The sequence below is a fragment of the Theropithecus gelada genome, chromosome 1, assembly GCF_003255815.1.
Source record: "Theropithecus gelada isolate Dixy chromosome 1, Tgel_1.0, whole genome shotgun sequence".
NCBI lineage: Eukaryota > Metazoa > Chordata > Mammalia > Primates > Cercopithecidae > Theropithecus > Theropithecus gelada.
In genome coordinates, this window is record NC_037668.1 from 111,803,138 (window position 1) to 111,829,743 (window position 26,606).

The 26,606-nt window shown below is 33.5% G+C and overlaps 1 protein-coding gene across 3 annotated transcripts in view; it reads right to left on the minus strand.

The window, feature by feature from the left end:
- Positions 1-3,055: 3,055 nt before the first annotated feature.
- TTLL7 (tubulin tyrosine ligase like 7) overlaps positions 3,056-26,606 on the minus strand; it is a 137,444-nt gene continuing 113,893 nt past the window's right edge. For all 3 annotated transcript variants that reach the window (XM_025363920.1, XM_025363922.1, XM_025363918.1), the window contains 3 exons: positions 25,525-25,685; positions 18,461-18,634; positions 3,056-8,085 (listed from right to left, as the gene is read on the minus strand). In XM_025363920.1, the coding sequence (XP_025219705.1) occupies positions 7,965-8,085; positions 18,461-18,634; positions 25,525-25,685 (456 nt within the window). In that variant the 3' untranslated portion in view covers positions 3,056-7,964. The remainder of the gene's footprint in view (positions 8,086-18,460; positions 18,635-25,524; positions 25,686-26,606) is intronic.

The window sequence follows — 26,606 nt, forward strand, 5'->3', positions numbered from 1 at the left end:
TGACTGTGGGCCAATTTTCTAAGAAAAAAAATTATTCCAAAAATGTAAATAATAATGTAGAAGTGCAATCTGCCTTTGCTCTTTCTTACAAATATAAGAAAATGTTTTCATTAAAACAACCAAAAAATAGACAAGATTTACCCAGTACCTTTAGAATGAGAGTAACGTGGCAGTGCTTCACTGGGAAAAGGTGAAGCTGAATGAGATGAAATTTAGAAACTGAGAAATGGTCAGGAAAAAACAAGAATTCAAAAAGCAAATAGAAGTATTATTTGACTGAAAAACCCGAGGCTAAAATATGAAATCAAGCTAATTTCCGAGGTATCTACTTATTCTTTGTTTCAAGACAAGTCTGACTTCAGTTTGGGAAGAGTCAAACACAATGGAATTAGCTAAATTTGCTTATTTTTCAAAGTCCCCTCAATTTCTTCCCCAAATTTGAGTTTCCCTTTGTACTTCTCACATTATGATGTAGAACATGTACTGAACAAACACCAATTTGGACTAAAATGATATTAGGTTTTGATGATCTACCTATTTTTAGCCTAAGGACTAAGTGGTTTTCTGAATTCACATTTTCATCGTTTTAATGAAAATGAGGCAATATGCTGAAATGGTATTTTCTTAGATTGTATTAAGGTTTATATACCTAGATTTTTCACATACACTATATCATATACTTTTCCTCTAAATCCAATATATTATGAACACACGGGTAATGTTTTTACTGCTAAAAGCATGCTGTAGGTTTAAAAAAATGATTGTTTCTTGACCTTTTACAAGTTATTCTAACACTAACAGCAGCATAGTTGTAACAGGATGAAACTTGACTAGATTTATTAATACAGACTTTTATTATCCTTGATCATTTTTGTCACTGCAGTGTCTAGTGAATACTTAAAGGGTTTTTGTATGTTTGCACCCATTCTTAGAGAGGACAAGAGTTTGAATTTGCATATTCTCATTGTATGTTTCTTTACAATATCAAAGATTGAAGACTGCCTTAATAAAACATTTCAAAAACAATGAGAATCCATTGCTGTGCAAATAGTCAAAACACTACTAAGTCTAAAAAATCTTAGTATTTTTGATAACTGTATAAAACAGCGCAATTTAGGTCACTAAGTGCCATCAGCATATACTCCCTAAATATACCAAATAGTGGTATATTTATTGTATTTTTAAAGAAGGAGATTAATTTAGCAGTATTTCACATGGAACCACACAGAATAGAGTATAAAATTTCTTAAGGCCTAACATGTTACTTAAAGAAAACTTAGAAAAAATATCTGACTTGATAAATGCCGTCTCTCACAAATATGACAAACTGAATAAATTCCAGCTTTGAAGGAAATAAGTCAGCCACAAACAGGCCTTTTTGTTTTGTGTAAGAAGATACTTTCAGATGGCCAGCAAGTGTTTCTAGATATATCCTGTTATTATGCAAAGTTTTCATCTGCTGATGGATGACTTTAGACTCTTATTAAAGATGAACTTCCATCATATATGACCCAATAAATGATTAATATCTATTCATAAAGGTTTGGATGACATTCTGACCACATTCTCAAGCATTTTGCATTACTTCGCATATCGTGATTATGTCGCAAATATCTAATATAATGCATGTTTATCATTAGGGTTATTTACCTCTGGCCATCCTTCCTAGCCTCAAGGCATCCCTCTTGAACCCTGGTTCAAATATTCCCCTGGAAATGACCAAATTCTCAAGTGACAAGTGCAAATAAATTTCTTGCACCAGATTTGTCAGGGTTCATATTTATACCACCAGTCTATATTTGATAAATACATGATTAAATGCTTTGATTACTTTATTAGTGAATGAATTTGTGTATTTTGGTGTTTTCCAAAGTGTGCTCAATAGAAGTCTAGTCCTGGGAGATGCACTGCAATAAAAGATACCATGGTGAAATTAGTTTGGGAACTGATGCAGGTTCCTGTCCCTTTCTGGAAAATCTCAACGCATCTGAGGATACTAAAGACTCTTCAAAGTACTGAAAGTAGAGAAACATCTTCCAATTTTTATACTGTTTCCAAATTTGCCTGACCATGGTGATGGGCATCGTTGTCACTATACTGTATACATACCTGATGAATAACCATTAAAAGATAACTCTCTCCAAGTTAAGGATTATGTTATTCTCTACAAAAGAACCAAATGCTTATTTTGTTTTTAAGGTACTATATAGTTTTCTAACACTTGAAATTATTCCAAGATTATTTTGTAATTTAAAAAAGTTTTTCATTCAATTAAAGATGAAATTATATATATAATTAAAATTATTTGATAAAATAGGGAGATAGCAAACTACCCACATTGGCCTCATCTTTAGCAGTCATTGAAAGAAATAAATTCAACTTTCAAAGCCTTTATAGAATATTTTAACTTTATAAAAATAATGAATTTTTAAAAATACATATTTAAGAGTCAACCATTATACCATTTGGTTGTCAGTTCCAAAAAGCAAGGCATACATGCATTAACATTCTGATTTCCTAAATTTTTATCCAAAGTGCATCTTTTTTTAAAGGAAAACTATTCTAGATACGTTATACATAATTATCCTGAAGAACAATGGCATAAATGGCAATATGATATGCTTATTTTTGAGGCTTAGTATTCTAAGTTTTGACAATAACAAGATTATAAATTACTGAAAAAAAATGAACTTCATAGCTGAGATGCTGACATAATTCTAATCAGATTAGTAATACTTTTGCTATAATCCATGATGCTAGATACAAAAATGTCATTTCTAAGTTTTAGAACAGTTGGCCTTCTAGTTAACTATGAGAGGAGTTGACACAAATTATGTTGACTTGACCTGACTTTAATAGCAGGTAGTTATCCCCATAGTGCGATTGCTGTCTGTAAACAGTAAAAATTACTGTAAAAATATATCTCATCAGTCTGAAACCTTAATTGAGAGCCAATCTCTTCTATTACACAAAGCCATTTGTGTGTGTGTGTGTGTGTGTGTGTGTGTGTGTGTGTAAAACAGAAATAAGCATTTGATGACATATTGTAGCTTTCTTAGGTTAAACTTTTTTTATTATAGTAACATATCAGAGTAATTGAAATAACTTCACCATACAGATATCACATGCTAGAGCATGACAATGCAACGCTAATTGCACACTGTATTGACATTTCAAGCATATTTTCTGTAACATTTGCATTCATATACAGGTAGTAAAGCACATGGGGATAATTTGAGTCATGATTCATGTTAGCAAATGTATGGCTTTCAAGCTAATCCTCATACCCAGAATCTGCAGCAAAACCATCAATATTCAGATGTTGTAGCATGTACATTAGTTATTATATGAAATGATTAGCTCAGGACCCAAGAATTGCTGTTAGCCTTTGAAACAGAAATATCAGTGTTATCTCATTACTTTTGTAAGGTAAGCCTTATTACTGATGTAGGAACTATTGGTCCATTGATTATAGCTGTAGATAATACAGCACAGTTAATGTAGAATGTGTAACTTGAGTAATTTTCCCTCAATATACAATACATCCCTTTATGATGAGGCCCCAAAAGCACCAAAAAATGGCAGCAATCTCCAAGTGTGCAGTAAATTTTAATATACCAATTTTGGTTGCAAGACTTATTTGTAGCCATGTAACTTGCTTTATATGGATCCAGACAATAAATGTTTTTTTAGGCATAGAGACTTCAACCTGGTTCTTAAAAATAATCTCAGCAGACAAACTGAACTTGATGCAACAACATATTTTATGTTTTATTATTGCTGAGGCAAAACCACACCACCATAAAATGCAATGAAAACCAATGTTTAAAAGGCAGGATTTCTCTTTTCTTGAGGCTTTGTTAATACAAAGATCAAAATTTCACCTTTGAACTAAAAAAGAAATAAAGAAAGAATAGGCAGTGTAAGTGACAAAATTGTCATCATGAATATATTTCTAAATTTTTATTTATTTGTAAGTCAACATTAGACCAAAATATTTAGATAACTAATATGGCCCTTGAAAACTTAAATTTCTTGAGAGAAAAGCAAATTTTCAAAAAATCATCAGGTCATAAGAACACAATTAATTGTACAGGTATACGTTTTATTATTTAACCCCTATGACCATGTAAACTAAGACTCCAAGTTTAAATTAGCATTACAGAAAAGGAAAGGAAAGTCTTCTGTCACTCTTGAGGTATTTACTATTTTTTAAAGAATATACATTTAAGAATGAATCAATGTTTTATAGAAAATCAAATAATGGCATTTCTGCAGCTATCAATTTTTTGATACTTTTGAAAAAGTCGAGTAATGTATATGTTTAGATCTAAATAAATTTTTTAAACTATTAGTACTTTGACATGCTAAAAAGAAAGTATTTGGATTAATTATTAAAACATCTGAAATTTCAAGTTAGATACAAAACTCCATACTCATATATTTTACAAATTAAAAAGACACTTAAAATGAAATCTTTTTATTGATGTCTAGAAGCTACTATTATCTAGTTGGGTGTAACTATTAGATGAAAAGAAGTTTAGGTTTCTTCATTTGGGTTTGCTTTAGTTTTAGGGAGGAAGAAATAGTTGAAACTGTTTGTGTATTTAGACATAATTTTGACATATGATAAAATTTGTATAGATCTTTGCATCTTACAGAAAACCAAGGACATTCAACCATGTTCTAGGCAGAGTTACCATTGCCATTTCCATATTTGATCCTGTTACAACTTCATTTTTACATTTTTAAGGTAAATGCAATGCTACTAAAATAAAAATTTGTTGCTAGTAAAATTAATCAAAATATGAATAACAGTAGTTCCTTCAATATAATAGAGCAAATGGTAACTAATCTACAATGCTGAATTATTCAAGTGAAAACTAATTTGCAGTCTCAGACTACGTTTGTAGGTGATGATTTAAAATAAAAAAGGTTGTTTCTTAGACAATTCTAGAAATTATTCAAATATTGCACAGTTCTAGAAAGCATTTCAATCTTAGATTTACTGAATGAGCAGGGATATGTTTTTCTACAGCAGAATGAAAATATGCTTTCATTGTAAGTAAACCCAGTTCCCCTATTAAAAACCTCTGATAAGATTAAAGTTTTTGGAGTTTTCAGATAAAGCTATTTTCTCTCCTAGAAAAGGGAGTCACACCTGTACTATCACTTATGCTGATGTTTTAACCTATGAATAAAAATTTATAATAAAAACTGGGGAATATTTTACACCTCTAAATCATTTCCATGGCCTCTCGAGACTTCCATGGTTTATTGTTGTGTCTTCTCTTCTTAGTTGCTCATTAGGGAATAGCACTACAGCAGACACAGTACATAGCATACCAGGTAGTATATATAAATAATGAACACAAGGCTTTTATTCACAACTTCATCATGTCAAAATACATCAGTCTAAATAGGCAAATGAAGGCAATAAAATTGTAATGCTCAAAGTAAGTCCAGACATAAGTAGCTAGAGAAATGAAATTTATTTGTTGAAATCAATTTGTGGGGTACTTCCACACATTTAAATTTACTCAGTTTTAAAATTGTGTGTGTATGTGTGTGTGTGTTTTCTGGGAAGAGTATTTCTCCTAGTGATGGGCATTCTTATTTTTTGTTTTAAATAAAGATTTTGCTCTGGTACAAAAGTTGCAAAGCACACACTCCAGCAAATTAAGTAATTATTTGTGATTTAAGATAATGCAAATGAGTGGCCAACAAACTGGGCTGTTATCATATATCAGACACTTAAAGTTATATATATATTTTTTGTGGCCATATGAATTTAAAAGAAAAATGAACTCCATGAAAAGACTTATTACTTGTTGATCATTCTTATGGATCATTCGGTAATATCCCAATTTTTGCATTATTTTTTCTAAAAAAATCCATAACATATTTAAGAATTCACAAAATGGAGTCATAAACAGTGTAGTCACTGTAATTTCCTTCATTCTGATACCCTTATCCTCTTCTTCCACAATAGCAAATTATTCTTTGGGACGCATGCAGAGAGGAAAAGTATCTACCAAATGTGGATGTTAGGTAGTAATAAAGAATCAAGTAGCTAGCAGTAATTTAGGAAACAAATAAATTATTTCAGCCTAAAAAAGACTCAGAAGATGGCTTGGAAAGCAAAATACATCTAACTTATAACTTTAGGTTGCCAATTATTCAGGCTATGAATTAAACCAGGCCAATTTGCCCCTCTCAGTTCTCCTGCTTTGGGGCCACTTCTTGAAATAACTTTTAGAATAGTAAAAGGAGGTAAAACATTCATGAATTTCAAAAATAATTAGCAGCTGGGAGAAAATAAAACTGTTGGGGGAAGAAGTTTAAATACATTCTAAGAAGTGACGGCTGCACTGATGATTTCATTGTCTAAGTAGTACGGCTTATATTTTTATGGAAATCTGAAAGCTCATTCTTGGTTTTAAAAACTGTATTCAAGAAAAGGAAGTAAACTGCTATGAAATTTATGCATAACAACTTTGGACAAGAACACTTCATTCTCTGCTTTGATTTTTTTAACACCCTAAAGGGTACACTGATGACTTGTAATATGTGGTCACTGAAATCCTCTATTCACAGTCCTTTAACTGTTTTCTGTGGTGCAGTGAGAAACTACTGTATTAGACTTTGCAATATAAATTGGTTTCAACCTTGAGAGATTTATAAAAATAAGTTTGTCTCATTATCCTATAACACTAAAATGAGTGAAACGTGTCAGCTCTTCTACTTCTGCGAAACAGGAGAAATTGTATTTAACCATGTTAAACCCATCAAAGTTATACTTTCCAAATAAAAATGAGTGGTGTAAGACATAAAAGCCATATAGAAAGATTTTACCATCATTTTCTGTTCCTTTATGTGATTCTCTATGAAAAGTAAAAATGAAAGCTAGTTTACATTTTATTTTTAACCCATTGGATTGTCTTCCATTTTATTTATTTATTTTTATCTTTTTATTTATTTATTTATTTACGTTTTTGAGATGGAGTTTCACTCTTGTCGCCCAGGCTGGAGTGCAATGGCATGATCTCAGCTCACTGCAACCTCTGCCTCCTGGGTTCAGGTGATTCTCCTGTCTCAGCCTCCCATGTAGGTAGGATCACAGGCGCTTACCACCACGCCCAGCTAATTTTTGTATTTTTAGTAGAGATGGGGTTTCGCCATGTTGGCCAGGCTAGTCTCAAACTCCTGACCTCAGGTGATCCACCCACCTCAGCCTCCCAAAGTGCTGGGATTACAGGCATAAGCCACCCTGCCCGGCCTATCTTCCATTTTAGACCATAATATGATCTCACCAGATCCTTACTGAAAATGTACATTATTACAAGTAGCTAAATTTCCACATAGAGGAATAAAAAGGTTAGAGAATCAGGTTATGACTTTTCTAGTACTTTAGTGTGCTATGTTAATGATAAACCCGTTTTAAATTTCTTAATCTTATCATCAAGCAACACCAGGCTTCTAAATCTTTTTGTTTCATTTAAAATGGCTACTATATATGAGAATTTTTAAGGTATTATACTAAAACCCTTTTTCAGGTCAAAAGGCATGTTATCTAGAAAATAATTTAACACTGTAATTGGATCCTCAAGATCAATTTGTTTTATATACTCTGCAGCAAAAATAACATTTCTAGTAGGAAGGAATTAATTATAAACCTAGCAAGTTCTAGACATTCACGTATTTGTGTAAACAATTTTAACATGGTTTATTACATTTCCAGAAAGGTTAAGTCTTATATTCCATTTTCTGCTAATTCTTATTTCATATATTATTTAATATAATAAATATATGTTATTTGGGTGCATATGTGCATATATTTTCACACATATATATGTCTTATATACATAAAACAGCACTTAATGGTCATGTTCTTTGCATGTTCAACTTCAGGGGAAAAAATGAATTGCTGTTATGTATAACCAATGGCGATCTTCCTTTTTGTTTCACAAATGGCCATATCTGGATGTAAACAAAACATTGGAGCGAGTCATTCCAGGTGAATTGTACTTCAAGTTGTAGGTTGGTGTTCTCAAGAAGAATTGGGTACTCCCTGGTAGTAAATACCTAAAAACGATAGTTAACAAATTAGATTTTTACAAGCAAATTATAACTAACTCACTAAAGGGTTATGTGGTTAGCAATTTACGTATTCTATATGAGAAATGTTACTGTAACAAAAATGCAATTCATATAAAAAGATTTCCTCCCCCAGACTGTAGGAAAGAAGGAGAGAAGAGCTAAATATAGATGCAATATATGACGTTAGCATCCCAAGACATCCCATAAAGAGCCATTGTACTCAAATACTGTGAAACTGTTTATGTGGCTAATGTTAATTTAGAATTCATCATCAGTCCTTGTAAGTAATATGTGGGGCCAAATATTTTTTTAAAACATGTGATTTGAGAATTTGACTAGCCACATTAACAATAATTGTTTGTTTTGAGGGAGGCAGAACCACTGATTGTAATTTAATAATAGATCATTGATGTATTATTACTATAGGTAACCTAATAGAAAACGTTAAAGATTAACATTCCTAATTAGAATATAAATTTTATATTCTTTGACCATAGAGTGCTCATGATTACAGAATATCAAAAACAATCAGCTGGACGCAGTGGCTCACACCTGTAATCCCAGCACTTTGGGAGGCTGAGACAGGCGGATCATCTGGGGTTGGGAGTTCAAGACGAGCCTGACCAACATAGAGAAACCCCATCTCTACTAAAAATACAAAATTAGCCAGGCATGGTGGCAGATGCCTGTAATCCCAGCTACTTGGGAGGCTGAGGCCAGGGAATCGCTTGAACCTGGGGGCCGAGGTTGCGGTGAGCTGAGATCGTGCCATTGCACTCCAGCCTGGGGGACAAGAGTGAGACTTCGTCTCCCAAAAAAAAAAAAAAAAAATCATGATTACAGGTTGCATGTAACCCTTGCAGCCAAATGTATTTCAAAATATGTGATTTTTTTCAGATTTTAGAAAGATAATATGGTGATTTATATATACTATATTATATAGTAATATTTATATTACTATATAACACCTCCATCAGAGCCTTAGAGCAGCATCTTGTAAACAAACCATTACATTTCTGTAGTAAAATGTATTAATATTCACAATAAATCAGACAAAGACTACAAATAACTTCATGTCAATTCAGGTCAGATTTGGCAGCAGAGGGGTTACTTTTTCTTTTTTTTGAGATGCAGTCTGGTTCTGTCACCCAGGCTGGAGTGCAATGGCGTGATCTCGGCTCATTGCAACTTCTGCCTCCGAGTTCACGCGATTCTCCTGCCTCAGCCTCCCAAGTAGCTGGGATTACAGGCATGTGCCACCACACCTGACTAATTTTTTTCTTTGTATTTTTAATAGAGATGGGTTTCACCATGTTAGCCAGGATGGTCTCAAATGAGTTATGTTTTGTTTTCGAGTTTTCAAAGTTTTGGAAATTAAATATTGCAAGTAAGAGATTGTGCACCTGTAGAATCTGTTTTCCTGTGAAAAATCTTGACTAGCATTAGGCCAGTCCAATCTATATGTCCAGAGAGAAATGGCCAAGGAAATCTATATAAACAAATGCAAACAACGCTATTCAAAATATAAGTCCTAGTAATGATGAGAAGGAAATGCTATAAAATCAGGATAAAGATACTTATGAGGAATATCTAAGAGCAGAAGCAGCAATATACAGAGATTTGTAATTAGTCATGGGAAATAAACAGTGGGACGGTATCAAATCATTTATTTTCTTCACTTGACATCAGAATTCTCCAGGGATAGTATCATACTCCCACAGATACATGATAAACAGAGGACTGAGGGCACAATTAGCTGTCTATTCTATGTTAAATAATATTGATAACTATGATAATTCTATGTGAATGGAAAATTGTATTTATAGTTGTGTTAAATGAATTATGTAGAAAGAAATGTATTATAATCAAACTATATGCAGCATTCAGATTAAAATAGCAGAACTTTCTATAATATCCATAAACATCATTTTATCATGAATTATCTAATAATATCTTCTAAACCTATTACCTAATATCACAAACTATAAATAATTACTCAAATCATTAAGTTAATAGAGCAGTACAATAACATAAAAGAAACCAAATTAAATCAAAATTGGGTAACAGGTGATGAATAATAAAACAAATGATTTCTCACATCACAGATTATATAAATTACTTTCTTACAATCACTCGGGTAATTTATATGGATTAATTACTATGTCAACAATTGGTGGGGTCATGATGACTGATTCAGTATCTTCTGCCATGAAAAGGCTATCCTTCCTATCTAGGGCAAAGTTGCAAAAGAAAACAAGGTGTTTGATCAAAATCCACTATTTCATAGTAGTTGAGAGTTATTCTACCTTCTACTGAAGATACATTCTGATTATACTGATAATTACACAGTAAACAGTAATGTCTACCAACTTTCTTTCAAAGAATTTCCAAGTAACAGTTACTATTGACATTTCAGTAACATTTACATATTCTTTTGAAATAAAGATCACTATTTTGCACATGAAAAAATAAAAGCACAAAGTCCAGGATCACAACTAACTAACACTCTTTTACTGAACAAATATTTAAATAGTGTTTTCTATGTGCCCAGCACTATTCTAATTGCTTTACAGATATCAACTCATTTAGTTCTCATAACAATTCTATATGGTAGATATTACTGTTAGCTCCATTTTACAGATAAATAAACTTCATGACGCATACAGGGGTCAAACGCCTTGCTCAGGGTCTCCTACCTAGAAAGTGGCAGGGCCAGGATTCAAATGCATACAGGCTAGCTCCAGGAGCAGAGCTCCTAGCAACCATACTATATTGTCATGACAATTCTACATAATTATCATTGTATACTAATTTCAGTTTTAAAACTAATGGGGACAATTATTATACTCATTTTTTTCAGAAATGTGAAGTATAAAATAATCTAGAAAATAGAAAGAGATTATATATGCCGCAAACCTAAACTTTTTCATAGAAGAAGAAAAAGATGAAACTTTTTATTCAGACTTGAAAAGAAGTTCGGCATGAACTAAAAACAGCATATAAAATTACATTGGAAGAAACACTTTTCTTCCCTAATGCAAGTGCTGTGGGATATTTTAAAGTGTTGCAGGGAAATACAATGGATTATTTGCCTTAATATCTCCATTAATATGTCTTGGGAAATCCAACACTAGCTGAACATCGAAGATTGTTTTTGAAATGTTCCTTGCAATGAAGATAAATAATTTGATTTTTTTAAAGCAGAAGACTATCTCAAGGAAGTGGGTTTACGGATTAAAGAATTTGTGTAAGGCACTAAAAAATGGGAAAAGTTTAGAGCTTACCTATTTTTCTAGCTTATTATTTACATATGAAAATGGCTAACTCATTGCTAATTCATGCCAAGGAGAAATACCTCAAACTACCCTATTTGTTTCATAGCCTCACTCCTCATCGTCCTCATCCCTAAGGCAGGTGTGCACATCTTTACATAACCATTATATTAAATGCAAACATAGAGCCCGCATTTATGTAATTCCTGATTGATGTAGAATTAGTTTGTCTTTTATATACCAATTTATTGCTGACCGGGAGGATCTCTGGAACATGAAGCATATCAAGACTGGTAGAAATTAACCTTGAAAACATAAGCTACACCCACCTCCTTTTCCTCTTCCTGGAGTTAAGACCAGGACCCCTGATTTCCCCAGAATAATTTTAGGACCTGGTTTGGAAAACCAGGGGTAAATAAAGTCCATTAGAATATTTGTCCTGTCTTTTAAAAATATTTATATTATAGTGAAATATATAACATGAAATGTACTATTAAACAGTGTTTTTCTTACCATTTTTAATTGTATGATTTAGTGCACTAAGTACATTCACAATGTGTGTAACCATCACCATTAATTTCAGAACTTTTCATCACCTCAAACAGAAACTCCTTACCCTTGAAGTACTAACGCCCCATTTTCCCTTCCTTCCTACCCCTAGTAACATCTATTCTATTTTCTGTCTCTATGAGGTTGCGTATTATACATGCCTCATATAAATGGAATCACAAGATTTGTCCATTTGTGTCTGGCTGTGTAACTTAGCATGTTTTCAAAGGTCATCTACATTGTAGCCTGTATCAGAATTTCAGTCCATACTGTGGCTGAATAATATTCTATTACATGTGTATACCATATTTTCTCTCTTCAACTGTTGATGGGCACGGGTTGTTTTCATCTCTTGGCTATTGTCTTATAAATAATGCTTCTGTGAACATTAGTATACAGGTATCTATTTCTTTGTTTTTCATTCTTTTGAGTAAATACCTCAGAGTAGAATTGCTGGGTCATATGGTAATTCTATATTTTTTTTTAGAAACTCTCAAACTGCTTTCCACAACTGCCACACAGTTTTACATTTTTACCAGCAATGCATGAGAAATCCAAGTTCTCCACATCCACATCCTTGCCAACACTTATTACTTGGTACTTTTTTGATAATAGCAATTCTAGTGGATGTGCATTGTCCTGTGGTTTTAACTTCAAGATTTTTGGGGAAAAGCCCCAGTTTCAAATTCTACCTTTGCCACATTTAAATCCAATATGGATTTAGATAAACCTCACTTTTCTCAGCTGTACAAAATTCCAATAGTTTCTGCCATATATGGCTCACAGAGTACGGAGCCAATGAAATAGTGTACATGAATGAAATATTATTTATAATTTATATATTATGAACACTGGCCTCAAAAACAAGAATATCTCTGTTCTTAGATAGATACATCCAACTATCTTAACCTAAGGGCATAAATAATACCATATATTTAACTTGTCTTTTTTTAAACTTTTAAATTATAAAATATAAGGTATTTTAAAAAGTACATAAAACATAAATGTTCAGTTTAATGAGTATTATAAAGTGATTACTTGTCATTACCACCCATGTTAAGTAACTAAACATTCCTAGTATCCCAGAGCCCTGTATTATAGTACCCTCACTCCTCATAAACTTAACCACTATTCTGACCTTTATGGTAATTACTTCCTTGTTTACTACCCAATTATACATTCCTTAAACACTATCATATAATTTTGCCTGTTTTTGATTTTTCAATAAATGGACACAATATATATTCCTTTGTATCTGGTTTATTTTGCTTAATTTTATGTTTGAAACTAACCCTATATGTGTAGGTGCAGTTTGTTCATTTTCAATGTTGTATACTATTCCATCGTATGAGTATTAGAAAAAAATGTGCCCATTCTTTCATGGACATTTGGGTTGTTTCCAATTTTTAGCTATTATGAGTAAATGCTACTATAATCATTCTCATAAGGGTCTTGTGCACATGTGCACACATCTCTGATAAAAATTTACAGGGAGAGTAGCTGTAAAAAGGGTAGGCTTTAGATGTAATGAGAAACTGCTTGTAAAAGGTACCAACTTTCACTTTACAAGCAGGGTAAGAGAGTTCCTATTACTATATGTTCTCATCAACACTTGTGATGGATACGCAGTGATTTTGAGATTTGGCATTTCCCTGATTATTAATTAGCTTAAACACTTTTTCAAATGTTTATTGGTCCTTGTTTTTCAGTTATCTTCCCCATTTTTCTATTGTGTGGTCTGCTTTTTTCTTATAAATTTGTAGGAGTTTCTATATAATCGTGTAAGAATTTTTTATAGACTATATTGGTTGCAAACACTTACTTCCATCCTGTGGCTTGCTTTTCCACCTCTTAATGGGGCCTTCTGATGAACATATGTTTTTAATTTTAATATAATCTTTTCACTTATTATGAAATTTTTTGGTTCTATTAATCTTTGCATACCTCAAGGTCATGAAAATATTCCCCTGTATTATCTTCTGAAATCTTTATGCAGTTTTACCTTTCACATCTACAAACTAATTTCATCTGGAAATGGTTTTCGTTTATGGTGTAGGTAAAGTTAAGTTTCTTTTTTATTATTTGGAAATACAATTGTCCTAGAACCGTTGTTTAAACAAACTTCCTCTTCCTCTGTCATAAATCAGGTGTACACCACTTTTGTCATAAATCAAGTCTCTAGGTAGGCCTGGGTTGGTATATGGTTTTTCTGAATGGTTCCAATGGTCCATTTGTCCATCCTTTTGCCAATATTATACTATCTTAAATTACTTTAGCTTTATTGTAAGTCTTGAAACACTGTAGTTACTAAATCCTATGATGTTATACTGCTCTATTTCAAGATTGTCTTATTTATTCTTGGTCCTTTGCTTTTCTGTATAGTGACAGAACAAACTTTGGTCAAATTCTTCTCCCCACCAAAAATAAAAAATAAAAATTGGTTGAGATTTATAGTAGAATTACATTAAATTTACAGATGTATGAAATTATTCGAGAAAAATTGACATATCGATAATATTGAATGCAATGATGACTAAGACATACTTTTCCATTTTTCACATTTTCCTGCATAAAGGTCACACACATTTCTTGCTAGATTTATTCCCAAGTATTAGATATTCTTTCACACTTTTGAAAAAATATTTAAAATTTTATATCTCAGATATTTGTTGTTGATAAAGAAAAGTGCAATTGATTTTCTTATATTGACTTTGATTTATATGATTTCATCAAAATTGTTAAATTCACTTTATAATTTATCATAGATTTATTTACATTTGTATGAATACAATCATATCCATTTACTGAGTTTAGTTCTTTCTTTGAAACCTAATGCCTTTTCTTTTTCCTAATATATCCATTTAAATCTATAAATATCCCTATATTACTGATTTAGCCATATTCTACAAGTTTTATTTCTAATATTTTTGTTATCGCTCAGTTCAAAATATTTTTTTATGTCCATTATAATCTCTTATTTGATTCGTGGGTTATTTAAAAGTCTATTTTTCGGCCGGGTGCGGTGGCTCATGCCTGTAATCCCAGCACTTTGGGAGGCGGAGATGGGTGGATCATGAGGTCAGGAGATCGAGACCATCCTGGCTAACACGGTGAAACCCCGTCTCTACTAAAAATACAAAAAAATTAGCCGGGCATGGTGATGGGCACCTGCAGTCCCAGCTACTCGGGAGGCTGAGGCAGGAGAATGGCGTGAACCTGGGAGGCGGAGCTTGTAGTGAGCCAAGATCGCACCACTGCACTGCAGCCTGGGAGACAGAGTAAGACTCTGTCTCAAAAAAAAAAAAAAAAAAAAAGTATATTTTTTGACTTTCCAAAGCATAGATTTGCTGTTTATATTTTTCTGTTGTTTTCCAGCTTAAAGGCATTTGGTCAGAAAAAGTCCTCTGTATAATTTCAATCATCTGAAATTCTGTGAATTTTTTTTTTTTTTAATTCCACTATATGGTTGATTTGGCAAAATTTCCCATTGTGCCTGGTGTACTGAATTCTGAAGTTAATACATTTACTTCTATATATGACAGTTAAGTCTGTTAATTTTATTGTTAAAATTTTTATATCTTTACTGAGTTTTTTTCTGAGAAATGATTATTAAATCTTCCTCTATGGTTGTAAATTTATGTAAATTTATTTCCTTTTTGTTTCTGTCAACGTTTGCTTTGCAAACCTTCTCATGCATTGTTACTCCTAGGAATCGAGAGTGTTGACAACAGCCACCACCTTTGGCAGGCCCTGAACTCCTATTTTATCCCTTAGGCCCACACGACTGTCAAAAGCACTGCTCAGCACTAACAAATACTCACTAACAGGTACTGGGTTAGCAAGTACTTTCAAGCAAATGTGATATTTTGTACAGCATTTCTAGTTATCATCAGAGGCAGGATTTATCCAAATATTTAATGTTGTATTACCAAAAGCAGAAGTGCTAACTTGGTGGTTTTTAAAAATGTTTTTTTAGCTATGGAACCCTTTGTGAAATAAGCTTATATGAAAGCTCAGTACACGAAAGGTAGAAACCCAGAAATGTCTCTTCCTTTGGTATGCACATTATTATTTTTTTCTGAGATTGCAAAGTTGAAGGCCACTCTCTTCCATGTAATAGATGCCACATACTCTTTAAATCCTCTTAAGAAATATCCTGTAGATCTTTGGTAAAGATAAACCTGGTCCCTAAACCTGTCTGCTGTTAGCTCTATTTCCTATCTGTTTTAATTTTATAAATAAATTAACCAAAGATGAATCTCCTCATAAATTATTTAGGTATACTTCATAAGTTATTTATATTAGGTACATTTACATTTATTTATAAACATTATAAACATAAATTCATGTTTATATTACCAAGTATACTTCATAAATAAAATGTGTCTATCTATTAATAGATATTAAATGACTTCTACATTTAGGTAAAATGCTAAAGAGTCCGTTTCTTACCTATGAGGAAAATAAATATGGCCACTTTTTACATGTTGTTAAATTAATGTGACACTGACTTCGGTTTTAATAGCTAGACATTAGGGAGAAATGTTTACTTCTCTTCACTCCTTGTGTTCCAATGTAGAAGAATTTCCACTACTGTGAACTTCCTGGTCTCTTACCAGAACCAAATTATCTGATTTGTGGATTTAAAAGAAGGAAACAGGAATGCTTGGCTCAGCCTCTTTGTCTTTCTGGCTCTGCCTTTCTGCAGAAAGGATGCATCTTTTCTTGCTCTCCTGCCAATGCTAAAAGAACTAGACTTTATGGGCTAGTGACAGTGGAAGGTTTGTGTTGATTCTGCTCTGCCTTTGACTGGGTGGATAAGTTGAATTCCAAAATTCAGTATTAGAAAACTCACTTGGCTCACATCTACACCATGTGCCCTAATATAACTTTTATTAGCAATAGTGCTATAGAGTAACAAAGCAACAGATGATGACCGTATGTCTGACTCTGGTATTTTTCTATCATATGGTTCTGAGCTTGGATAGGAATGAAAATGTATTTACTGACATCTCAAAATGAATATAATCACAATAGTGGGTCATTCTGACCATTTATCAGAAGTCCAGAAGTTAAGATTCCATGGTCAGAAATAATCTCTTTTGACCACCAGCAGGAGAAGAAAATAAAAAAGTCTGAAGCACCTGTAAAGCATACCTTTTTCCTCCAATGTAACCAAGAAGACTCATCCTACTTTGTGTACCCACAAAAGCTACAAGGTCCATCAACAGAAATTAGTTTATGAAATCTAGGATTGTGGGAATTACATTAAAGAGTCTCAGTGAATTCCTTCTTAAACTGAAATTTAAGATTTTCCTGACCATGCTCCCAGAGTATCACCCCTTAACAAGAAGGCTCTTCATTTATATGGTATGATGTCCAAAAAATGGTTATCATTCTTTTAAATCATATAAAAGTATTAATGAAAGTATTAAAAGTTTTATTTCAATAGCTTGCTTCAGTCAAACCATTAAAACTGTAGAATATAACTTTGATATTTAAATTTTTTAAATATTAATGGTTACCTTTACCACTGCTATTATTGTGATCAACCAGCTTCTATTTATAGAAGAGTTAAAAGAGGTTAAATGTCCTGCAACACTACAATGACAGAATCCAAGACAAACAAAAATGTAAAATATTTCTCTTAATACTTTCTATTAAAAATATTCTGAGCCACTCTGCTGATACAGGAAACATTTGTAATAAAGTTATTTTTATTATATTCCCTGAGATTTTTTAAATAGATCAATTTCTAGGTGTTTTCAAGAAAAGAAAATCCAAGCTATAGGGGTTCCATTTTCCTCATTGTTTATTCAACTATTCACTGACTTTTTGACTATCACTTAGTTTTTCAAAGTCATGGCTTAATTTCTTCTATCCTGCATAGTACTACAACTTACAAATACTAAAACTAAAGTTATATATTCATCTTTATTTCTAATGAGAACTACAGTTGTCTTGAGAAATGCTAAAAGGTACTTTCTTTACTCTGTGTGTTTTTACAGCTTAAAAACAATACTGCTTTTCATGCTTTTTGGACGACTATTTTAACTGAATGTTTATGAAACTCATTTTTCAAATAGAACTTGACAAAACTTTACCTGCTACATATTTGGTAATGAAGGGAACAGCAGAGGCAAATTGAACAATAAAAATGAAACCAAAGGTATCTTCCCAACTGTAGTAGGCTCAAGGATAAATGTTGAAATCTCTCTATTAGAGAACAAAAGTTAAATATATTACCACATTTTTGGATGCTCTTGCTCTGGACTTTTGAAAGTGAAGGTATATAAGTCAAATAACTTCATTTCCAAGTATGTTTTATCACCTTTAGGTTCGTGATTGCTGTCCTTGTTCAGTCCCTTAAAGGTAAATACTGTACTAATTAAAAATATTTTGCAGATAATAGCATGTATGAACTTCAGTCTTTAGCTTTTTCTCTAGTCACATAAAGAAAAAAACACTGTTAATTTCAAACTCTGATTTAGCATTACTTTATATAAAACTCTCAAGGGTTAGAGAATGTGAACAAGTACCTGGAATTCCCCCAGTCAGGACCAATGCCTGAAAGCGATCCTCTTTTGTCAGCTGCATATTTGTAAACCACTAGCAGGCACTGTTTACAAAGCTCCACCAGGCGCTGGCAACACTGGAGCTGCAAAGGAGTCACCACCTCTGGGCTTTTATTGAAAATACTCTCCCAAGAGGATCTGTTGGCATGGAAACAGACATGATCTCATGTTGGCTGTTAAAAATGACAACCAGCTATATCACTTCCCTAGCAACAAGCCAATAAGGGCAATAGAAATGGCCTCATACATTTGCAATAACTATGAAAGGTTTAAAGATATATAATAAAAACAAATTAGGAAATTTATCTTTGTATTAAAGAAACACAACATCAAATACATATACTATTTGTATGTGTGTGTTTGTACGTGTGGGTGTGTGTGTGACAGTGTGTCTCACTATGTTGCCCAGACTGGAGTACAGTAGTTATTCACAGGCACAATCATGATGCACTACAGCCTTGAACTCCTGGCCTCCAGTGATCCTCCTCATTTTAGCCTTGAAGTAGCTGGGACTACAGGCATGTGCCACCATGCCCAGCACTATTTGTCCTTAAAGCTTTTAAAGCTGCCAACTCTGGACGGCTAATAGGATAGTTTTCCAACACCTCTTAAAAAATGGAGTTACTCTATATTAAGGTATTTGTAAAATACTGAGCTAATTTCTCAAAAATTAAGTATTCTTGGAATTTAGGCTTTCTCGGAATCTGTATTTACCTTAACATTAAGAATGATCCCTTGAAATGATTAAAAAGTTGCTAAAACAATTGTTAACCTCTCTTCACTAAGAGAATTTAGGTTAATACTTGATTGTGACCATCCCTTTCAAAACACTTTTAGACGTAACTATATCCATGATATTCCTAGAGCACAGGTTCTGTGTGCTAGAAGTAATGCTATCTTAACAAGTACTGCCCTACTGCCATCCCAGAAGCAGCATGCCTTCTCCTTCACTGAACTCAGCTTATTCCAAAGCAGGTAATGGTGCGTACTTTCTTGGTAAACTTCAGTTTTGTGTGGGGTGTGTGTGTGTATGTGTGTGTGTGTTAACAATTCCGAAGTTTACCATCATGGTATCATGGTTTATATCAGGAAATACCTCACTACTCCACCACTACGGAGAGAGAGACAGACGAGAGAGAGAGACAGAGAGACAGAGAAAGAGAGAGAGAGAGAGAAATTTATTCCACAGACTTATTCCTTGAAACTCTTCAAGCCTCCAGGGGAAATTTTGGTTTGAGACTTGGTAATGATTCATATCTCATTTTATATAAACCAATTCACATAACCCTCAGAGAGAAAAGCACAGACTTTCAGAAAGGAAAAAGTATTCAGGACAATATTTTCCTGGAAGTAAACTTTCCAATGGGAAACACAAAGACTCCACTTTCAACCTTCTGTGGATATTTGATATATCCGGAATTTTTTAAAAAATGCCTCAGAAACAGAAATGTATTTTTTACTAGAAAAGCTACTGTTTATTTTTTCAGAGAAATGTGGCCCCAAATAGCATGTCATCAATGAATGAAAGATTTTCTTAAAGGGAGTAATACTGAAACGAATTAATTGAAAGAAACAAATTTTCTTCAGTGTTCTGAAATGTTTAGGGCTAAATATAATAGGCTTTTAAAATACTGGGGTTTTTTAATTGGCAAAGGAATGAAAGTTATTTTTATTTAAGAAATAGTAATTTGATGGTTAAATTAACTGTAAAAACAAAATTTAAATTATTGCTAGATGGAAGAAAAACTAGATATGACACATATGTGTTTATCAAGATTTATATATGTAGACAGAGATATAAAATCTACTTACCTAATTTGATTTAAAAATGCTGGAAAAATAAATTAATTAGGGAATATGTTTATAATCAGTATACTTTGATTTAGCAGACCCTATAAAATTTCATATAAATGTGAATACATACAAAAAAATCCTATGTTTTGAATGTCTGCCTAGCACTTTTCTTTCTGCTGGGATTTTGGGTATGTCTATAAAAGTCTACCTCCATCACCACCCTCTACTCTCAACTTGGATATATTTATTTATTGATACTGTGGAGCTATTTGATCAGATCAACTATCAGGTCACTCATGGTAATTTTTCTTTAGAGGTAGGGAAAGAACAAATTAAATGGAAGAAAGCTGAAAGGGCTTCTTCTGTAACACTCTAATCTGATGTCAACTTCTTGAATAATATGTAAATTATAATATGACCAGCTTTGGCTTCTCATTCTCTCATTCTCCCTTAAATATTTAAAATAAATATATGAATCAAGGTCCTATACATATTGATTTCCACTGTATATATTTACCACTACTAGCCAAGACTACATTCTACTCTATGTATTAATCCATATTTAGGTGTCAGCATACCAAAATACTCAAGAAAATGAAAGCAACCTGCTTCATTTGGCCCTAGGGCAGTGGTGCCCCCTCTACACAAAGGAAACCTGAGTATAGAACTGTATCCCCTATTCTTACCTGCCACCTGGCATAGCTGAGTAGATGTGAAATGTCTCTATACTACTACAGTATTTCAGCTTTCAACACTAGCAACACAGTTTTTTAAAAAGGTGAAAGGAGGTAAAAATAGTTAAAATACCAGTGCTTTAATCAAAGAACCCCAGGTCTCTTCTACCTGCTTTTTGAATCTAAATTCCAAGGAAACAGGGTCATCAAAATCCATGAATTCAAAAAGAAAAATTAAATGATTAAAAAGTTCTTTCTGGCTCTCCCTAATCCTCACAGCAATATAAAAGGAAATCACTTTAAATGACTTTTTTAGTAATATAACAGTAAGATATAGAATACTGAATATTTCTGGCAACAAAGGAAAGTTATTCATGCAATCCAGAGACTTAGAAATCCTCACATTATTCAGTAATCCAATAATTTTCACCCACTTTCTCATCAAAACATTTCATAAAGCAGTTATCTAAAGAGTGAAACTGATTCATTCCTTTCTCCACTGGTACAAGCCCTGACTGAGTAGCCCAAAGTTAAGTGGCAGAAAGGAGAAAGGAAAAGTTGTGGTGGGTGTCCCTAGAATTGGCCCAGGGGTTTTACTGATGCATCAAACAGAAAACACCCTTGTCCCTCTCTTTTCCTCTTCCAGGCTGCTGAAGTTTATACATACCAATACAGTAATCACCAACAGAAAGATTAATAACCTAAAAAGTATAACAACAACACATCCAGTTGAACATGATATAAGAACAGGGAGATTCACATCTTTTTAAGTAGTCTATATACTATGCATAACTTTTCGAGTAGGCATAATCCAGCCTAGAAATAGACTACTGCCTTAGAATATTCCCTAAAATTTCTTCTTGCCCTAAGATTCTAAAAGAAAGGCTTTTACATGACAAACCCCCACAGGAAAATACTTTTGGCTAGGGAATCCAAGCCAGATTCTCTTCTTTGGGGTTTACATATTAGGATTTTGAGTGGAGATGGGGCTTTCCCAAACCATGCATTCCTTCTCCCACATTACCCTGGCTCCTCTCTTGGCTTTACCCCTACAGACTCCTACTCTTCCTGTAACTCTCACCTGAAATGCCACTTCCCATAGCCACCATTCCCCAGCTCTCAGGCCTAAGTTTGAGTCCCATTGAACCTCAGACTTCCTCTATCCCAGTAAAACATGGTAGATAATTTTATTTATGGAAATTCCAAGAGCTATTTCCCTAAAGTAAACATATTCCAAAGTGGGCATCATAACACTCCCAGGAGGCTGCATGTGATCAAAGGGTTACTGGGCATGGGCATCAGCAGCCTGGTAGAGGAAGAGAGGAAGAAGGGTGTTTTCTGTTTGATACATCAGTAAAACCCCTTGGCCAACTCTAGGGAAACCTGCCACAAAGATCTACACTACTCTGGTGTTTCTGGAGGTAGACAGGGATGGTTTACTTACTTTGTTTTATTGTTGGGGATGTTGACAGGCAAAGGCAACAATCAAGGCCTTGGATTCTTGGACATAATCAAAGACTTGGATTATATTTTTCTAAGATTTTACACCTAACTGTGAAAGAAAGTTGAACTTTATATTAAAATCATTCCTTAAAAACTGAGAAGAGTAGATTTTCACCATGACTGTTAGGCCTTCAGACCAAAGGTTAAAGGAGTATACACTGAGAAGGCATGATTCAAAGGATAAAGACGAACTACTCTGGGTCCAAACTTGAGAATCAAACACACACAGTACTATGTGACTTCACTAAATTGAGGAAGCCTAAAAAACTCATTAATGCAAAATAAAATCCGATATTAAACTCACCTCTTTAAACTACTAAATTGAAAGAAGTAGATGAGAGTGGAGTCAAATTGGTCTCAAAACTACTCCTGCCTCACCTGCACAGGCATAGTAGGCTAGGGATTTGGCTAATGCTATGGACTTGCAGTAAAACAAGCTTGGCAACCATTGGCAAATTTGCTTTGGGGAATGTCAATGAAGCATAGAGTTAAGAGCTTGGGCTTTTTGACTCAAGACTACCTGGATTTAAATACAGGTTCATACAGTTGCTATGTTTATACTTCAATTCCTCATCTGTAAATGACGGTAATAGTTTACTCAAAATACTTTTTGTGGAGATTATACAAATATTTAATATGTAAAACAATGTCAGATATTTAGTAAGCCGTCAATAAATACTACTTACTATCCCTATGATTACTACTACTAATAGACACCACCAGAGAAACTGGAAGGCAGTACTGTGCCAAGGATAGGAGAAAAGGATTCTGAATCAAGTTAAAGTATGTTAGCAAAATAGTTCAGGAAAGAGGAGCCCTAGAAGCAAAGAAGCACCATTTCATGGGTATCTTTAGAGTCTGGTGTTGGAGATTATCTATGGACTCAGAGCCACAGCACTGATTTCACTAACAGATTTTCTCATTGCTCTCCATGGTAGAGAGTAGCTGGGATTCATACATGGCATCAAGCCAATGGATCAACCAACAGAAAAAAACATTTCCATTTTAAGTTCAGATTGGGAGAACTTTTACAGAGAGCCATCAACTAAGGGGCTGTGGAGTTCAAATGTTTCACTTAAGTCTCTGTAGAAATAATAGCCCGGATTATTCTCAGATTTCATCACACCCAGAGTGCCTTATTAATTCTCCCTGTTGGTGAATGGCAGCTAAGAAAAAAAATGGTAGAAAGACTGAGTCTCCAAATGATATGAATGATTCTGTATCACATGACTAGAATATTTAAATGGAGAATATTCTGAGATCATTTCAGAATAGAACAGTCTGTTAAGGTTTTACAGAAGAGGCAGGTATAGAATGGGGCTTTACATTCGATTCAAATAAGGTACCAGAAGGTTGGGGTTATAGAAAGCCATCCAATCAGATATTAAATGACATCAACAGTTCAGAGGAAGAAAAAGACAAATTTTTAAGAAATCTGAAAAAAATGAATTTGTTTTTTCTGGAGCAGAATTCAAGTAGGAGAGTAATGAGAAGGAAGACTGGGGAAATAAGAGAAAACAGCATATTAGATAGCCTTGTATCTGTAGATAAGAAGTTTAAACTTAAATTATAAAGGAGGAAAATCACTACAGATTTTAGGATATGATTCTGACAGTAAGATGGATATGAGAAACAAAAAACTGGAAACAAAAATGTCTAGAAATCTATTCATTTCACTTAGCTGTCTTACCAAAAACAGGTTCATTTTGTCTAAAATCCTGTCATACTTTATCTGTATCTCTTTTATAATGATGATTTAGTCCATTCTCACACTGCTAAAAAAGACATACCCAAGACTCAGTAATTTACAAAGGAAAGAGGTTTAATTGACTCATAGTTCAGCATGGCTGGGGAAGCCTCAAGAAACTTACAATCATGGCAGAAGGGGAAGCAAACATGTCCTTCTTCACATGGTGGCAACAAGGAGAAGTGCCAAGTAAAAGGGGGAAAAGCCCCTTATAAAATCATCAGATCCATGAGAATTCACTCACTATCAAGAGAACAACAGCATGGGGGTAACCACCCCATGATTCAATTACCTCCCACCAGGTCCCTCCCATGACACGTGGGGATTATGGGAACTACACTTCAAGCTGAGATTTGGGTGGGGACGCAGACAAACAATATCAAATGATTCGCTTTGTATGTATCATACTTTATCTGCTAGAGATATCAGAGTTTATAGGTTAAGAGCATGAACTCTGGGGTCAAGGCTAAATGAGTTCAAATCCCAGTTCCACTAGGTCCTTAGCACCTATCTGTGCCTCAGTTTCCTTATCTATAAAACAGAGATAATATAAAACCTGACTCAAATTGATGTTATGAGGATTAAATCACTTAACACATGTAAAGTGATTAGAACAATGCATCTCACACAATAAGTAGTATGGCTAGTTATTATCTGTGTCAGATTCAACACTGTATCTCCAAAAATATTAGCACAAAAGTAAGTACTTGATGATTGTTGAAAGAATGAATGGAAACAAGCTAGTTTAGCCATATGGGAATGTGACAGAAAAACAATAGGATTTAGCAAATGATTAAATAAAGACAGTGAGGGAAAAGGAAGATGCAGGTGCCCCTGTGATATCCAACTTGTATGACTGAGAGAATAACAACAGGATTAAGGGAGGCCAAGAAAGGAAGCCATTTCGGAACAAAAGGACGTGGAACGTTTGGTTTTAGATATCTTGAGGCTAAAATGGCAATGAGTCACAGCAGCTTTAGCAGCACTGGGATTCTGGGGAGGAGGAGAAGTCTAGCCATAATTTTAGAAGGTGACTGCAAAAGAACTTCAAGGATATTGCTTTGTATTTTCTTTAATTAGGACTACCTTCTCTCCACTGAATTCAAATTAATTAGGTGGTGTTGTGTTCATATTCATCATCTTATCTAAATCACCTTAATTGATATAAATTATAGTTGAGTACTAAACATTACATGCAGTAAACGAAATCCATATTTTAAAAGATCATTCAAGCATTTTATTAGGCTACCTCTATAACTAAATAGTAAAATATTAAAAATGATGATAATAAAAGATGACTGAGAACTTACCCTGAATCACAGAAACAGTTCCACAGCCCTTGGCCATGACTCCAGAGTAAGCGATTAAAAACCCGGTTGAAAATCCGATATAAATTTACTTCTTCGACATCAGGCACCTTCCAGATGCGTGGAAGAACCGTACGAATGCTTGTTTTCACTATGTCCAAAACCTAGTGGAAAAACCAAAGTACTTATGATCTAGGAATGTATATCTGTGTCTAAAATTCAAAGATGTAGCTTGAGCCCAGGAGTTCCAGACCAGCCTGGGCAATATAGTGAGAACCTGTCTCTACAAAACTTTTTTAAAAATTAGTCTGGCATTATGACCCACATCTGCAGTCCCAGCTACCTGAGGGGGCTAAGATGGGAAGACTGCTTGAGCTCAAGTGGTCAAGGATGCAGTAAGCCATGATGAAAAATAAAATAAATAAAAATAAAATTCAAAGAGGAACACACACACACACACTGAACAATAGTATAGAACAAAAAGTCTAGAAATAGGCCCATGCATTTATGAAACTTCAGTATATGACAGAGGCAATAACTCAGATCAGTGGATAGAGATTTTGAAATTATAATCTTTATGGATTAGATGAAGAAAAGATAAAGCTGAACCCCTCATTAAAAAGAATCAACTCTAGAGGGGCTAAGGTCTTACATGTTAATAAAAATAAACTATTCTATATCTCAGTGGAAAGTATAGGAGAGTATTTATTGAACCATGGGCTAGAAAAATACTACTTAAGTCACAAAAAGATATGGACCATAAAAGATTAACAGATTTTGATTATATAAAAATTAAGAACTTCTGGTCATTAAATACACCTTAAAGAAAATAAAAGACAAACTTACAAACTGCAAAAATATATTCAAATAATATACATCCAAAAAAAGATTAGTATCAGGAATATATAAAGAATGTTTACCAAAATTTTTAATAGAAAAAAAAAGGACAAAACATTACAAACAGGCATTTCAGAAAAGAGGAAATAAATATGCCCAATAAACATAAAGAACAAAAATTAAAGTTATAATAAGATATCCACGTAGTTGACAAAAATTAAAAGTCTGATGATATCAAGTGCTAGAGA